Here is a 16831-nt window from a genome sequence, read left to right on the forward strand (position 1 = left end):
GGAATTCATGGAGAAGAGGACTATCATTGGCTTCTAATCATGATGAATATCCACTCCTTCCAGTATCAGAGGTCCTATGCCTCTGAAATCCACTTGCTGGGGACGCTGTTGCAGTCTTCCTGTTTGTGGGCTTCCTACAGGTAGCTGGTTGTCTGCTGTGTGAACAGAATGCTGGAGTCGATGGACCTTGAGTCTGATGCAACAGAGGTCTCTTTATGTTCTCTCTGTCCTAGTCAAAGATAGCTAAGTAGTTAGCCAGTTGTTTCAACTCAAGATGGTTTGTTGTGATTTTGGAACCAACATGGGCATGTAGGAATGTAGGAGAAAATGTATGCCAGGTTCTTGTGGAACATATGACAACTACAAATGGCACCATCTCAAGGAAACAAAAATAACCTTTTGTTCTTAATAATCATATATTTATCCATGCTGCCCTTCAGGGAGAACAGGGTAGTATATATGGTCCCCTCTCCATTGTCTCTTTACAACAAACCTGTGAGGTAGTATAGACGCTGAGCATCTGTCCCAAGGTTATTAAAGGACCAGGGGGAGAAGATGCATGCATGGTCTTCCACACATTATGTTGTTATTTGGAAATTTTGCTTGCATCTTCCACGTACAGCCATGCAGGTAAAGCATCACCTGAAGAAGCTCTCAGGGTCAGTTCATACATTTCCTGCTTCTGTGTAAAAGGCACTCCTGCATTGTCTTTTCTCCACCTGTGAACAAGCTACTAGCTACGTCTGGAAGGGCTTTGAATCTGTAGTTTTTCTCAGCTTACGAAAGTTCCCATAGCAAGGTTGAAGAACCTCAAAGGGGAATGTGTTTGGGAAGGCCAGCCAGTGGATCATCAGGAGTAGAAGAAGGGGTGGTATACAAGGGTGTTGTCTTTTCTTCATCTTCTCATTGCAAAGCCACAGCTGTCTTTTAACCCATTTTAAATATTTATCCTTTCACATTAAAAAAAAAAAAACATCTTTCAACTAATTGACTGGTGAAAACAAACAGGTCTGTGGATGACTCTCAGGGAGATCGAATAGCAGCATGCTTGATTTTGTAATGCAAACAGATGGTTATTGGTGTGTAAAGTAATCTCCAGCGCACGGCCTGAACCGAGAGATGCATGCAGATAAGAGCTGAAGCGCATCTTGTAGCAATCACAGTGTTGGGTTGCTGCTGAAAGCGCTAGCCCCATACTGAGTCTCCCTCCTCTTCTTCTCCCCTTCCAACCTACCCCCTCCTCCAATAGCGGGTGGTGACAGGTATCTCATGTCCTTGCACTGTGCATTTCCCTGCTTCTCCAATGCGAAGTAAGCAGTAAAGGAAAGCTTCCGCTGAAATCCACTAGCGAAGATGACTTCTTTATTTTACTAATAATGATGTAGTCAGATACTGGGATTGATCAGTTGGGTGCTTTGCATGTTTTCATTAGCTCTGCCGTTGTACCCTTTTTCGCATGCGCAGACCGGTGTTTCACCATCTGTCACAGCACTGTGCTTGGGATCACATCAGGGTCCACTTTTCAGATGGAAGGGTGAGGCTGACGGTGAGAAGATGATGGCGATACGTTTCTTTTACGTTCTTGGTGTAGCTGCCTTAAAAGAGGCCTTGTTTGTTTTGTGTTTCCAATTGAAAGTTAATAGTTTTGATTGCATTTTTAAAAAATGTTTTTGTTTTTTATGTTCTTCCGTTTGTCACTCTGAGGATCCTGATTACGTGGGAAGGCGGCATAAAAATGTTTTAAATAAGAGAACAGGAAAACCTAGAATTGCACAAAATGTATAGACAAAAAGTATACCCGTTGCTACCCCTACCCCACCCCCATGCCACAACCAAGCCAGGGGAGAGCTTAGGTCTCCTGTATCATATCATAAGGAAATCCTCTTAGGATGAGGCTGGCTATTTCTGAATGGCGCACTCCCTGCAGACCAAGAGGTGGTAATATCCTGGGATTTCCTGAAATACCCCCTGCTCTAGTGAGGTGCAGGAAAGACAGCCTGGTAGTCTGCTTTGAAAAAGAAGGATTTTGAAGAAGCAGATCAGTGCCAGCAAACGCATTCATGGGCGCCACAGTGCCCAGTGGCATCAGTGTTGACCTTACCCCTATCCTACCTCTCCACTAAGCAAAGTTTATTTATGAATACCTCACCTTTCCTTCTCTATAAAATTGGATGCCAAGCCACATAAGTTGTAGAGAGACTCCTCGGAAGATGTTTGGATCCACCCTGCCATGTTGAAAATCACTGCCCTACCCTTCCCTTGTATTAGAGGTGCTCCAAACCATATTCATTTCTGAATTTTTCCCCCCAGTTCCAAGTTACCCCTTTGTGAAGTAGGATGAGCCAAGCTGTGCAAAATATTCCTAGTTCAGCCACATCATAGATAGAAGGGCATTATAAGACAGGTGGTGTTATTTCTGATAATCCTCAGCGTGGAGTTTCACTGCACATTGGTGGTGGAAACTGCTGTCATGTCACAGCTGAAGTATGCTGACCCCATAGGATTTTCAAGGCAAGAGACGAACAGAGGTGGTTTGCCATTTCCCACCTCTGCGTAGCAACCCCTGAACTTCCTTGGTGGTCTCTCATCCAAATACTAACCAGGACTGATCTTTGCGTAGCTTCTGAGATCCAATTAGATCAGGTTAGTCTGGGCCACCAGGTCCAGGCACCGATTCACATGGAATCAACGTTTTCGTTGCACCACCATTTATCCCGAATCTCTTTCCTACTTAGTCTAGACTCCATTGATGAATGTGGGAAGGCAGGATGTTTAACTCCAGTATGCATCGCTTCATATTTGCTTCCATTTGAACCTCACTTGTGCGTTCGTTGCCCGTTTACCCTGCCTGGTGCATTCCTGTCACCGTTTCTTTCTATCTTGATGGTTGCCATTCCTGAATTAAAGCAGTGGTCATCTGCAAGCTTAGGCTCTTCTCTGTTCTCCCCTGTCTTCGTATCATTTACAGACAGGTTCCTGGGTCAGAGAAATGTATTTAGATTGTTTATTTCTTATTTACTTGAGTTTTTAACCCACTGAATTCCCAGGGAATCAGGACAAGTACAAACGCAGATTGAAAAAGAACTCAGAAAACAAAGCGAGGGCTGGCAATGCCATCCTAAATAGAATTTCTAAGTCCACTAAAATAAATGGGTGTACTTCATTTTAGAACGGTACTGGTCCTTTTGGGAGATTTAATATAAATTATTATTCTAGGGTTTTCCACCCCCCCGTCCTGCCTTTCTACTAATATGCAGTATATACTTGAAGGAGTGGCACTTCTGTCAGTACCGCAGTTCCTTCTGAAAGCTAGCTTGGTATTTTCCTAAGCCATCTTGTTCCTTATCTGGTGTTACATGCTTTATTTATTTGCACGCCATGGAAAAATGTATAAAAGCAAACTTGGGAGCCTGCAAAGTCGTGGGCTAGGGGAACAATGTGTAAATGAACCCCAAAGTCCTCCCTCCGAGGTCTTGAGCAAGCCAGTTTCCTTATCTCCCTGAGCTGTTCCTCCTTAACTGACTTCCAGCTGTTTTCAGTGTTACTTAACCCCTAGGGTGCATGTTCAGGCCTTTTCTCTCCCCACCCCCACCCCCCCAGGTTACAAAGTCACATTTTCCTGCATTTCCCCCTCCTCCCCACAGTATGTAGGGACCCCAGCCTCATTTGTGGAGGTGGTAAACTTTTCTGCCTTGGCGATTGGCAAGAGCCATCTCCCTTACTAGTAGATGCAGTGTTGATCTAATATAGTCAGGCCTTGAATTCAGCAGGAGCTCACAGGAGCACAGCTCCTGAACCTGTCTGGGGGTTCCCCTTCCTACTCCCCACCTACCTTGTCCATTGAATAGTTAGGTGCAGCTGCATAACAATCTCTAGATTAGGAGAGCGAGCAGCCAGCCAGCTACCAAGAGCTTTGCCACACCCCCAGCAGTTCTCATTAACCCCTGGAGAAGTCCACACTACCCTTTCTCCACTTCTTATGTGATTTTGGGCAGTGGGTGGCTTGCTGGCCTTTTGACTGGGAGGGGGGCAGGGCAAGGAGAACTCCAAGTGAGTGAGGGCTGGCTGGATCTCTAGCCAGCCCAAGCAAGCCTCACTCGCCCAGGGCTCTCCTTTCTTGCTTTGGGTTGCTTTTGGCTGGTGGATGGTGGTGGCATATGCTAATGAGTTATACTAATGAGCTCCACCACCTATTTTTCTACAAAATGACCCCTGAATATAGTGCACTAGGTTTTCTGGAATGCCGTGGGGTTTTTGTTATCAAGAACTGAACATTCAGACCTTTTTCTTTTCAACTGAGCAAAATCAATGAATACATGCCTATCATATTCATTTTTCTAAGTGGGATACCCAGCAGTGATCTAAGGCAGATTGAACTGAAGTGCTGGGAGCCACTACTGGTCCCTGGACAATTGTTTCTGGGGTGCCCCACCACAAGCCACCCAGACCCAACCCCAAACGTGGTGGAAAGTGCTGTCAAGTTGCAGCCTACACATGGTGATCAGTGTTCCCTCTAAGCTGATAGATCCAGGTGGGTAGCCTTGTTGGTCTGAAGCAGTAGATCAAAGCAAGAGTCAAGTTGCACCTTTAAGACCAACAAAGCTTTATTCAGAATGTAAGCTTTCATGTGCTAGAAGCACACATTCTGAATAAAACTTTGCTGGTCTTAAAGGTGCAACTTGACTCTTGCTTTCCTCTCAGCTGAGTTAGAGTGAGCTAGCTCACAGTTTTTTTTAGCCCCTGGCTCACATTTTTGTCTTAGCTCAGGAAAAATGGCCCCAGAGCAAACTCATTTATGCAGGAGCTCACGACTTAAATGCCAGTAGCTCACAAAGTAAAATTTTTGCTCACAAGACTCCACAGCTAAGAGGGAGTATTGATGGGGACTCCATAGGGTTTTTAAGGCAAGAGACAAACAGAGGTGGTTGGCCATTGCCCGCCTCTGCACAGCAACCCTGGACTTCCTTGGTGATCCCCCATCCAAACACTAACCAGGGTCAACCTTCCTTAGTTTCCAAGATCAGACGACATTGGGCTAGCTGGGGGTCATGAGGACAAACCCAAATATCATATGGAGAGTAATATCATATGGTATGCAAACACAGATAGCTTCAAGAGGGGATTGGATAAAAATATGGAGCAGAGGTCCCTCAGTGGCTATTAGCCACAGCGTATTGCTGGAACTCTGTCTGGGGCATTGATGCTCTGTATTCTTGGTGCTTGCGGGGGCAACTGTGGAAGGGCTTCCTAGTGTCCTGGCCCCACTGATGGACCTCCTGATGGCACTTGGGTTTTTTGGCCACTGTGTGACACAGAATGTTGGACTGGATGGGCCATTGGCCTGATCCAACATGGCTTCTCTTATGTTCTTAGTCGTTTGTCTTGCCCAGATCATTCCCGCCCCCCATGCGCCTGTGTCATCCTGACATTCCTGAATTTTGTTCTCACCTTCCTCCTGGCAACTCTTAATATTGTTCTTCCCCTCGGGTCTGCAGTAAATTCAGCTAAGTATATTACAGCTCTTGAAATTTTATTTATTTTTCTCTCCCAGGGGTTTATGGCTTGAGCAATTCTTTGCTGGATACTCCATGGAAGAAGCTTCAGTTTGGAAAGCACCTCTTCACAGATGTTGTCAAGCGCAGTCAAGACCTCACCAAGGAAGACCTGGTGCAAGAGCTCATTAAAGTAATGAACAACCAAGACCCGTAAGGACACTCTCTCATATCTTCCTTCAGCATCTGGTCTTCCTCCAGTTTGGTGTAGTGGTTAAGTGTGTGGACTCCTATCTGGGAGAACCAGGTTTGATTCCGCAGTCCTGCACTTACAGCTGCTGGAATGGCCTTGGGTCAGCCATAGCTCTCACAGAGCTGTCCTTGAAAGGGCAGCTTCTGTGCGAGCTCTCCCAGCCGCATCTACCTCACAGGCTGTCTGTTGTGGGGGAGGAAAGTAAAGGAGATTGTAAACTGCTCTGAGACTTGGAGTGGAAGGCAGGATATAAATCCAATATTGTCTTCTCCTCCTCCTTCTTCTTAGCAATCTGCCAGTTGCTTACAAAACTTGCATTTTGCTAAGGGAAAATAGTGTTTGAGAGTGAAATGTCAGTTCTCCAAAGAGACTGGGTTTTTTTTTTTTTTTTGGTGCTTCAGTGCTTGCGGTCCAGATTTACTGGGATGTTACCAGATTCTCTTTGTGCATTTAAAATATTCTGATGCCTGCCTTTCTCTCAGGTATCTAGAACCCAAGGCAGCTATCAAACAGTTAAAAACATTCAAGGAATAATTAATTGAACACATTAAAAACCACAGTGTTAATAACACCCATTTAACAGACCACAACCCAAAAAATCAAAATCGTCTATCAGTTCTTAAAGTGCTGTCAATGCCAAGGGATACCTAAGTTCCTCCAAAAAGCCATTGCAAAGGTCACAGGTGGCCATAAACAGGCATCAGCTGCAGAGTACTTCCTTTGATGGACGGGGGCACAGTCACCAAGGGCTGCTGCGCCAAGTGAAGTTGAACCGTGAGTTTATGCAAAGAGACGTTGTCCTTAACTAAATTCTCCCTGGGAATATGTGCCATCTTAACACTGGCTCAGTTCAGACACCCAGCAATCCAGGTTAAGGAAGCACAGATAGAGTTTGGCGCAGTGTCTGAACTGAGAAGCCAGTTGCTTCACTTCCAGAGACCGGAGGTGAGAGGGGGGCTGAGTTGAGCGCCAAAAGGACAAAAAAACCCCCAAGGCTGATGTGCAAGTTCTGAAATACGGCGCATTTGTTGGATGCTTGGACGTTCACACCATTGTTCGGACTCTAAACTGTGATTAGCACAAGCCGCAGTTGGATATAAAGTTTGGTCCAATTTACACATAGTGTTGGGACTCTGAGATGTTGTTGATCTTCATAAAATATTTGAAGATATTTGGGATATTTGAAGAGGATATAGTCCAAGCGTGTGGCACTGGAGAAGTTTTAACAGCTTCTGTCCCCTGCACCCACCTGTACTGTTTTCCCAACAGAATCCTCTTCATGGCTATTTTTAGCTCTGGTGTAAAAAAAACACAAAAGACAGGTAGCTGCACTGTACCTATCTCTTACTAGAACTTAAAGCAGTCTACCGGAAGGGGACTAGTTTTGATTGGGAATAATGACATGGTAGAAGGGAAGAGTTTAAAACGTGGTGGGGGGGATTAGAACTTCCCCAGCGCTGACCTATATCTAGCTCCTCCTATTCTATCCATGTCTGCTTTTTGAGCTGCCAAGGTGATCCACTCACATATTCCCCAGTATTTCCTGTAGTTCAGCTCGGAGTCTTTAGTGTGGAGGAACCAGGGCTTTTTTTGTAGCAGGACTCCTTTACATATTAGGCCATGCCCCTCTTATGTAGCCAATTCTCCAAGAGCTTACAGGGCTCTTAGGACAGAGCCTACTATAAGCACCAGGAGGATTGGCTACATCAGGCGCAGGGGTGGAATTCTAGCAAGAGCTCCTTTGCATATTAGACCACACACCCCTGATGTAGCCAATCCTCCAAGAATTTACAAAATAAGAGCCTTGGAGGACTGGCTACATCAGGGGTGTGTGGCCTAATATGCAAATGAGCTCCTGCTAGAATTCCACCCATGATCAGGGGTATGTGACCTAACATGCAAAGGAGTTCCTGCTACAAAAAAAAGCCCTGGGAGGAACTCAAGCCATTTGCAGGGCTGGCTAGTTTCTGTATTCTCTGAAGCCATTTTATTCTCGAGCTGCACAAACTTACTTCTTTACATACCTGCATTAATAAAGCTAGGGATGCATCGTAGCCATTTGTTTTAATAAGTTTCCTTACGAGCTCCTTCTTGTTAGAAATAGATCGTTATAGAAAAAACAGCCTCCCCAAAAAGAGGTCCTGCACATCCATATTCAGCTCCCTTCTTTGTCCTTTTAATATATCTAAAATTTTGCCCGAGTGGCATCTCTCTGACTTACTGGGGTCTTTTGCTCATAACTGAATCATAACTCTTAATATGTGATGGGAGGCAGAAGGCACAGAGCCAGTCGACTCTTAACTAGGACTAAGATGCGATTCAGCTCATCGTCTGCAAGGAATTAGATGTTTTGGATCGATTTAAAAAAAAAAAAGAATTCATCATTATTTTTAGTCTGTGTTGGGCTAAAGCCAAAACTCAGGTTTGCAGGAGCACATGTTGGTGGCAAAAGGGAGAAACGGATTGACAGAGCGACGCAAACACCGGCACCTTGAAGTTCAATCGATGGACCGATTTCAGGCATCCCATTTTGTCTTCGCTGAATTAGATTACTAATGATTCCTGTGGATTTACGCATTGCAGGTTGCTTTGTCTAGGTGTAAAGAAAATTACTCAGAGCACCTCATGGGATGAGGGCTGCATCTCAGGCTAATCCTTGATGAGCCGGTTGTATTCCCAGACATGGTGTGGGGGAAACCCTCTGGCGAGAGAGAGACAGCGGGATGCAGTGGTTAGGCTGAGGATCTGGGGGACCAAGGTTCAAATCCCCGTTCCGTCATGAAAGCTTGCTGGGTGGCCTTAATCAGAGAACTGGTGGGTGGTGAAGCAGAATGGGACCTTTTTGGGGGAAAAAACAGGGGCACGATGACTGTGGGGCTCTCTTCTCTGTCCGTTCTCCCCTGCAAGGGCTTCAGCATCAGGCAATGGCGGCTGCTCTTTCTCAGAACTTTTGGAGAGCTCCGTTCACTCTGCATTCCCATAGCTTCTATCAAGTCTACTGTTGCCTTCTGTAGTTACCTACTGCTGGACAGCTGTTTTCAGTCATGGTTGCTTTCACTGTGCGGTGTTTGGTTTTAAGAATATTGGTTACCCATTGTAAGGATTCGGCAAACCAAAAAGTTAGGATGTGAATATTGTAATCAAAGAAGAATCACATGACGCTATGCTGAAACTCCCTATAACATGCCCTTGTCTGTATTTTAACCTCTTATGATGCAATCCTAAATTGAGTTACACCATCCTAAGTCCATTTAAATCAATGGGTTGAGAGGGGTATAACCGCATAGGAGTGTAGGGCTAGTTTGGTTGTGTCCTCTGGAGAGATGCATTTTGCACAGGGGTGGCCAAACTGTGGCTCTTTCATGCATATTGTGCGGCTCTTGAAGCCCACCCCCACCCCCATTGGCTGGCTTGGAGAAGTCATTTGTCTCTTTGAATCACTTCTCCAAGCCAAGCCAGGCAGTGGCTTAAAGAATGCATTTAAAGTTGCTTTCTTTCCACCTCCCCTCTCCACATCTATTTCCTTCTTTCCTTCCTCCCTCCCTCTGTCCCTCCCTTCATTTGATTTAATGTCCTGCACAAACATCTGACATTTATTTGTGTGGCTCTTACATTAAGCAAATTTGGCCACCCCTGCATTTGCATGTGGAATATGGGAAGCCAGTATTGCAGAGGGCCAGAGTATGCCTCCTCTATACACTGCAGCAAAATTAAACACAAGTCTAGTGGCACACTGAAGGCTTAGTTTTTAAGATACCGATGGACTTTGTTTAGTTATGCTGTATTTTGTTTGTTTCTGACAGAATGAGCTCTCACTCACTAAAGCTCATGCTGGAATAAAATGTAGTCTTAAGGTGACTCCCATTTGATCATCTTCACATTGATTTTGTGTCCTATCCAGACAATTGCCAGACCCAGCAATTGAGGATCAGGGAAAAGACTACATCCTCCCCATCCTGGACAAGTATGCAGCTATATGCGTCCGTTGCCCAAATTATGGAACCAGGTAAAATAAAGGCTCAGGGAAGTATTCATGTACTCCTACTTTTTACTCACTGTATCAGTTATTCATTGTCACTTCTGATGTTCAGTGTACTTCTTTGTTCTTATAACTGCATGGACATTATAAGAGAGTCCAGAATGGTGAACCCAAAAGCAGTAAATCTCTCTCACATGCTTGTGCTCCTACATCACGTATCCCTAACAACCAGCGTTGGTTCCTTTGGTAAGGATTTTAATTGTCAGGAGCCATTCTTCCCTATAAAGGTCAGATGAGTTTTTCAGATCTTCCCATTAAGCTTTGAGCACCTGGACTAGAGCAGTCAGTGGACACATTAGAAGGCTGGAAAAGGCTGGGAAAAGGGTGCGAAAAGGTGAAGAGTGAACTGCTGTCATTTGAATGACTGCCCCATCACTGGCTGATTCTAGAATCACTCAGAACTGGGTTTCAGCAGCCATCCTTACAAGAGAAATTCCATGGTGATTAGTAATGGAAAGTACCATCAAGTTTCAGCCAACTTGCGATGACCCTATAGAGGTTTTAGTGTAAGATACAATTAGAGGGGGTCTGCCATTTCCTGCCTCCGCGTAGCAACCATGGGCCCCCTTGGTGGTCTCCCAAGTACTAACCAGCCCCAACTGTGCTTGGTTTCCAAGATCCAACAAGATCTGATGAGATGGGGCCATCTTGGGTCATTCATGTCAGATCCATAGTTGGATCCCTCCTAAATGTGATGGCCTTGATTGAACTGACTGTACTGTAGATGTTTTCTCAGATGTGGTTTTAGGGTACAAACTAGGACTAATAGTACTGCATCAAAGTGGGGAACAAGAGAAAGAATCCGACATTATCTCAGACTAATGAATAAACTTCATGAGGTAAATGACAAAGCTGAGTCTCATCCAGGGCTTTTTTTTGAGCAGGAAAACACAGGAATGCAGTTCTGGCTGGCTCGGCATCAGAGGGTGTGGCCTAATATGCAAATAAGCTTATGTTGGGCTTTTCCCACAAAAAAGTCCTATGCTAAACAATGGTGATGTCAGGGGGTGTGGCCTAATATGAAAATGAGTTCCTGCTGGGCTTTTTCTACAAAAAGGGCCCTGGTCTCATCTATGATAGACACAATACATTTCTTTGTCTTTAAGGTGCTGCAGGGCTCTGTGCGTCTTGCTACAGCAATTTTTTTTTTTTAGTGAAAAGTTCAAGTTTATTTGGTAACTTGAGAATTTACAATTTTTAGTTTTCCATAAATGTAAACAAGTAAATACATGTTGTTCCAGCAGGCAAACATTGGTAAAATTGATACAATTTACAGTAAATGAGAGTTCATATCAAGAGAAAAATTAACAAATGAATATAAAAGCAAATTACATAACCAATCAATTATTCTGGTTTAGCCACCATAATAACTCTGGCAAAGATGCATCATTAGATTAAAATCAAACTAGAAAGAAAAAGGTCACGTTCAGCTTTATCTATAATAGAGTCATCAATAGGTGCTTTATTTATAAAGGGAAGCCATCTTTTGACAAAAGAGTGTTTTCTAGTATCAATTTGGGAATACTCACGATCAAATGTAATTTTATCTAAAATAAAAGAATCCCATAACTTCATCAGCCATAAACTTTTTGAAGGTGGGGTTGACTGTTTCCATGTTGTTACGATGGCGTGTCGAGCTGCTACAAGCATAAGAGAAATTAGTTCATGAGTATGTTTAGGTACGTTCAGGTTTTCCCATAAATTCAGTAACGCTAGTTCTGGGGTGGGAGGTATGGAAACTCCAGTCATATTACCGTATTTGCCGGCGTATAAGACGACTGGGCGTATAAGACGACCCCCCCACTTGGAGGCATGTTTTTCAGGGCAAAAAAGTCGTCTTATACGCCGGCAAATACAGTAGTTATTTCAGTGAAAATTTGAACCCAGAAGGAGTAAACAGATGGGCAAGTCCACCAAAGATGGAAGAAGGAACCTAATCCTCCACAATTCTTGTGACACTTAGGTGATACGGAAGAGGTTATATGAGATAGTTGAATGGGGGTTAGATACCATCGTGATGTCACTTTGTAGGCCTGCAATTAGATGTTAAGAGCGCTAGACTTATAGAACTTCCGATCAAGTGCCATTGATCGTCTGTTAGGGCATGTTGAAGATCAGCATGCCATGCTTTTTGATAGTGTAGCAATTGTGATGGAGTTGAAGAGAGCAAAAGTTTATATATCTTGGCAATTAGCCCTTTAATGGGGGTTGAGTCGTGATATAGGATTCTTTCAAAGTCTGTAAGTATTACTCCCATCTTTGAGCTAAAACTCTTGGAGTTAATTAGATGTCTGAACTGCAAAAATTCAAACCAAGGGCACTTAGTACTGTTCTTAATGTCGAGAGTAGCTTTATCATACAAGTCTCCCTTGGTAGCGATATCAATAAAGCGGGTTATATTGGCTTGTCTCCATTTGATAAAGGAAGTGGAAATTAACACAACTGCTGGCCTTTATACTGGTGTAAACCCTCTGATTTACTATGAATACACCAGCATGTGCGATAGCAGTGTTAGGCTACTCTGACAGGTGCTGCTTTTCAGGTGGTCGTTCCAGCAGGCATGGAGAGATGGGTGGTAAAGAAACAGACCCACCAAAATTCTTGTACGTCACGGAAGCATCCTGAAGCAGCAAATCACCATGTTCTTTGCTGGCAAATGGCAATGCTACAAAACTGCCATTGGTCAAAGGGAAGTTTCGATTAATCCAAGGCTAGGCACAGGGAGGAGAGCATCTATACGGTCTTCATTATTGCCAGGTAGAACTTATTTTCCGGCCTGGTCTCAGGGCTGGTTCCAATGTTGGAGGGCCTTTGCTAAGATGCTGTTCAGTGGACTTCCCCCACCCCAGGGATGGCCCTTGGCACCCCAGCCATGGCTTTTCCCTCCTGGCAGAGGAGAAGAGATGAAAGAGGAAAGAGCCACTGCCTCCACCCTCACTGATGGGTGTCAGAGGAGGGTAGAGGGAACCTTTGTTGTGGGTTCCAGTGCCACCAGCCACAGAGAGAAGAAGATATTGGATTTATATCCTGCCCTCCACTCAGAGTGGCTCACAATCTCCTTTATCTTCCTCCCCCACAACAGACACCCTGTGAGGTGAGTGGGGCTGACAGAGCTCTCAAAGCAGCTGCCCTTTCAAGGACAACTCCTGTGAGAGTTATGGGTGACCCAAGGCCATTCCAGCAGCTGCAAGTGGAGGAGTGGGGAATCAAACCCGGTTCTCCCAGATAAGAGTCCGCACACTGCACCCTGTTAAAGACATCTATGTTAGTGGCCATGACCATGTCCAGTAGAGGCAACTTCCCCTGCCTAACGGGTTGCCCTGAGGGGGCCAACAAAGAGAGGTCTAGAGCAGGGTTATAGCTAGTGGGGGGAGGGGGGCCTGCTGTATCTGAACCTGTAGGACCCCCACCCAAAGAGAAGATTAGGGAAGATTGGGTGGGGGTGCTGCAGATCTTATAGGGGGCACTTCCCCCCATGCTCCCTTGCTGGCTACAGCCCTGGTATAGAGGCCAAGCCTTCCCCGGGTCAGGCCTGATTCAGATGTTGGCATGACAGCCTGTTGTAGCTTCCTAGTACTGGTACTCAGAGGTTTACCCCCTCAGTGTGGTGTAGTGGTTAAGAGCCGTGGACTCTAATCTGGAGAACCACGTTTGATTCCCACCTCCTCCTCCACATGAAGCCTGCTTGGGTGACCTTGGGCCAGTCTCAGTTCTCTCCAAACACTCTCAACCTCACCTCCCTCACAGGGTGTCTGTTGTGGGGAGAGGAAGGGAAGGCAATTTGAGACTCCTTTTGGTGGAGAAAAGTGGGGTATAAAAACCAGCTCTTCTTTTACATCTGAAGTTTCTTTTTAATACTAGCCATTGATGAAGCTATCCCCCTTAAAAGCCATCTGTTCCGGTGGCCATCACCACATCCACTGGCAACAAATTCCACAATTTAATTACTCACCGAGTAAAGAAGTACTGCCCTTTGTGTGTGTCCTTGAGAAGCTTGTAGAGCCAGTTTGGTGTAGTGGTTAGCTGCGTGGACTCTTATCTGGGAGAACCGGGTTTGATTCCTCACTCCTCCACTTGCACCTGCTGGAATGGCCTTGGGTCAGCCATAGCTCCCTCGGAGCTGTCCTTGAAAGAGCAGCTTCTGGGAGAGCTCTCTCAACCCTACCCACCTCACAGGGTGTCTGTTGTGGGGGAAGGAGATAAAGGAGATTGTGAGCTGCTCTGAGACTCTGAGATTTGGAGCGGGGGGTGGGATACAAATCCAATATCAATTTCATCATCCTGAATATTTTTGCTTGTCAGTTTTACCACACGCTCCTGAGTTCTATGAAAGAAACTGCTCTGTCCATGTTCCCTACCCATGCATAGTCCCTCCCCGTCTCTCTCATATTATTCATCACCCAGATGCATTGTGTGGTTGTTGAATCCATCCTTTCAGCAGTGAAGCAAAGTCAGAAAGGTCTGAATTCTGCCATACAAAACAGAATAAGTCCTGCAGCTTCTTTGTCCTTGACCGAATGCTGTGGGGTTTTTCCCCTGACTTATTTTCCTGTGCGCAGTGTGGGTTGGAGAGTAAGAAAAAAACTATGCTCAAAGAATGAGAAATTGAAAAAAACAGCTAGATGTGAACACGGCTAACTTTTTGTTTGCTGTTTTTCTTTGCTTTCAGAACAAATACAGTCATTCTCATTGATGCCGAAGGCCACGTCACATTCACCGAGCGCACCATGCTGAATGCGGACGTCGACCAATGGAAAACGAGCACCTATCAATTCAAACTGCAGATTTAACAGCTTTCCGTCTGAATGGCTTGCAAGAAAAGGAAAGAAGCACAAGCTATTGAAGTCGGGGCAGGGGAGGCCTTAGAATCGGGCCTTGGAGAGCAAGCGCTCGTGAATGTGGCTGTAGCCTCCCCTAGCAACCACCAAAACCGTTTTGCACAAAAGCCAAAACATTTTTTTTTAAACTATATATAGAAACCAAGCTTTGCAGCGGTTGCTGTGTTAGACTTTCTGAAAGAACTCTACTGCCCTGCAAAATTACCTGGAGCAATTATGGTATGGGATACATAGGAGATGATTCTCATAATTTTTTTTTCTTTTCACCAGTAGCTTTGGGAAACAAAATTAAGAATCCGCAATGTGAATTTTAAACACAAGAATAACATTGATCTGCTGAGCAGGATCATTGCATTCCTTTCAGCATTTGGGTGAATTCAGTTTGGTGTGGTGGTTAAGTGCAGGGACTCTTATCTGGGGGAACCGGGCTTGATTCCCCACTCCTCCACTTGCAGCTGCTGGAATGGCCTTGGGTCAGCCATAGCTATTGCAGAGGTTGTCCTTGAAAGGGCAGCTTCTGTGAGAGCCCTCTGAGCCCCCCCACCTCACAGGGTGTCTGTTGTGGGGGGAGATTGTAAGCCGCTCTGAGGCTCTGATTCAGAGAGAAGGGCAGGGTATAAATCTGCAGTCTTCTTCTTCACCACCTTTTGGCATCCCAAGCAGACCTTGACATTGAAACGAGCAAAGAAGCTCCTGCTCACATGGAGCTCTATGCTTGCTCTGGAGCTCTGCGACACTTTTTTTTTTTTAAAAAATCACCACCTAAAATGTCTTTTTTAACAACTAGCCTGTCAGTGTTTTGAGCAGTCAAGACACTTTTGATTTTAACTAACTCCCTCTTTTTTTTTTTTTACACACTTCTCAATAAGAATTTATTGAAAATCAGTCTGTACCCTTTCTGCTTTTAAGATTAAAAAAAAAGCCTTAAAAACCAAGGGGGAAGGGATTCTTATCATTGCAGTGTTTATTGTGATCACAGAATGCAAATTTCAGTACTGTCTGGTCTTGCTGTATGTATAGATAGAGACAAAAAAGGAAGTACCTTTCATATTTGATGCCCTCCTTGGGAAAAATAAGAACAGACATGCTAGGTCAGACCAAGGGTCCATCTAGTCCAGTCTCTTGTTTTTCAGAGGCATCATCCAGTGAACGCGGAAGCCAGTTTGGTGGCACACGCAGGCAACATCTTGAGGCTGAAAGTAAGAGGTAGGAGGCAGGCTGTACCTTGGTGGGCTATAAATGCCAGGGGTCTTAAGTTCACTCCTTGGCATCTGCAGTTCAAGGATCTTAAGCCATAGGTGTTGAGAACAGTCTTCCTCTGACATACAGCTGCTCTCCGAGGTCTCAAACAGAGTCCATAAAACTGAGAGCCAGCGGTTGGTGTAGTGGTTAAGTGCGCGGACTCTTATCTGGGAGACTCGGGTTTGATTCCCCACTCCTCCACTTGCAGCTGCTGGAATGGCCTTGGGTCAGCCTTAGCTCTTGCAGGAGTTGTCCTTAAAAGGCCAGCTGCTGTAAGAGCTCTCTCAGCCCCACCTACCTCACAGGGTGTCTGTTGTGGGGGGAGAAGGTTGAGGAGATTGTAAGCCACTCTGAGTCTCTGATTCTGAAGGGTATAAATCTGCATTCTTCTTCTGAGTTAGGTTAACCAAGCATCTGTTGGCATAAGGCCATATCACATGTATCCTACAGCATTCCCTTGCTGCGGCTTCCCGGTAGAGTGATGTTAACTGTGATTAAATGTAAATACTGCTTTGCATCTAGCGCCTGGATGATAACGGTGCAGAGAGACAAGCCTTAATGTCTTTAAAAAGCCTAACTGACAACCATAACCACAGCCAGTCATTGTACTTCACTGAGTAGCCAGATAACCAGGCATAACGGGCGGAGGACTCTTCCTGAAACCTCAGAGCTGGAAGCAGAGAGAGGATTCCTACAGACAGAAAGGTGGGGGACAGTCAAGTCCTCCCTCCCATTGCAGGCCTCCAAATTCCCCCTCCTGCTGTCTGCGAGGGAGTCCCCTGTCCCCCAGGAGTAGCATCTGAGGTGGTCAGTTTGGATTTCGATGAGAAAGAGGGGGTAAGGAAATCTCACTCCAGTGAATCCAAGACTTAGAGATTTAACTGCCAGTCAAAGCACAAAGTACAGAGGTAGATGGACCAATGGTCTCACTCCCCCTAAGGTAGATTCCTGTGTTCACCAGAGTTCT

General features: G+C 45.2%; 1 protein-coding gene across 2 annotated transcripts in view; it reads left to right on the forward strand.

Annotated features, from left to right (window-relative positions):
* Window positions 1-15553, forward strand: part of TANGO2 (transport and golgi organization 2 homolog) — a 96317-nt gene extending 80764 nt beyond the window's left edge. For both annotated transcript variants that reach the window (XM_060249885.1, XM_060249886.1), the window contains 3 exons: window positions 5552-5705; window positions 9647-9751; window positions 14454-15553. In XM_060249885.1, the coding sequence (XP_060105868.1) occupies window positions 5552-5705; window positions 9647-9751; window positions 14454-14574 (380 nt within the window). In that variant the 3' untranslated portion in view covers window positions 14575-15553. The remainder of the gene's footprint in view (window positions 1-5551; window positions 5706-9646; window positions 9752-14453) is intronic.
* Window positions 15554-16831: the final 1278 nt, after the last annotated feature.

The sequence above is a fragment of the Heteronotia binoei genome, chromosome 11 (genome assembly GCF_032191835.1).
Source record: "Heteronotia binoei isolate CCM8104 ecotype False Entrance Well chromosome 11, APGP_CSIRO_Hbin_v1, whole genome shotgun sequence".
Classification (NCBI taxonomy): Eukaryota; Metazoa; Chordata; class Lepidosauria; order Squamata; family Gekkonidae; genus Heteronotia; species Heteronotia binoei.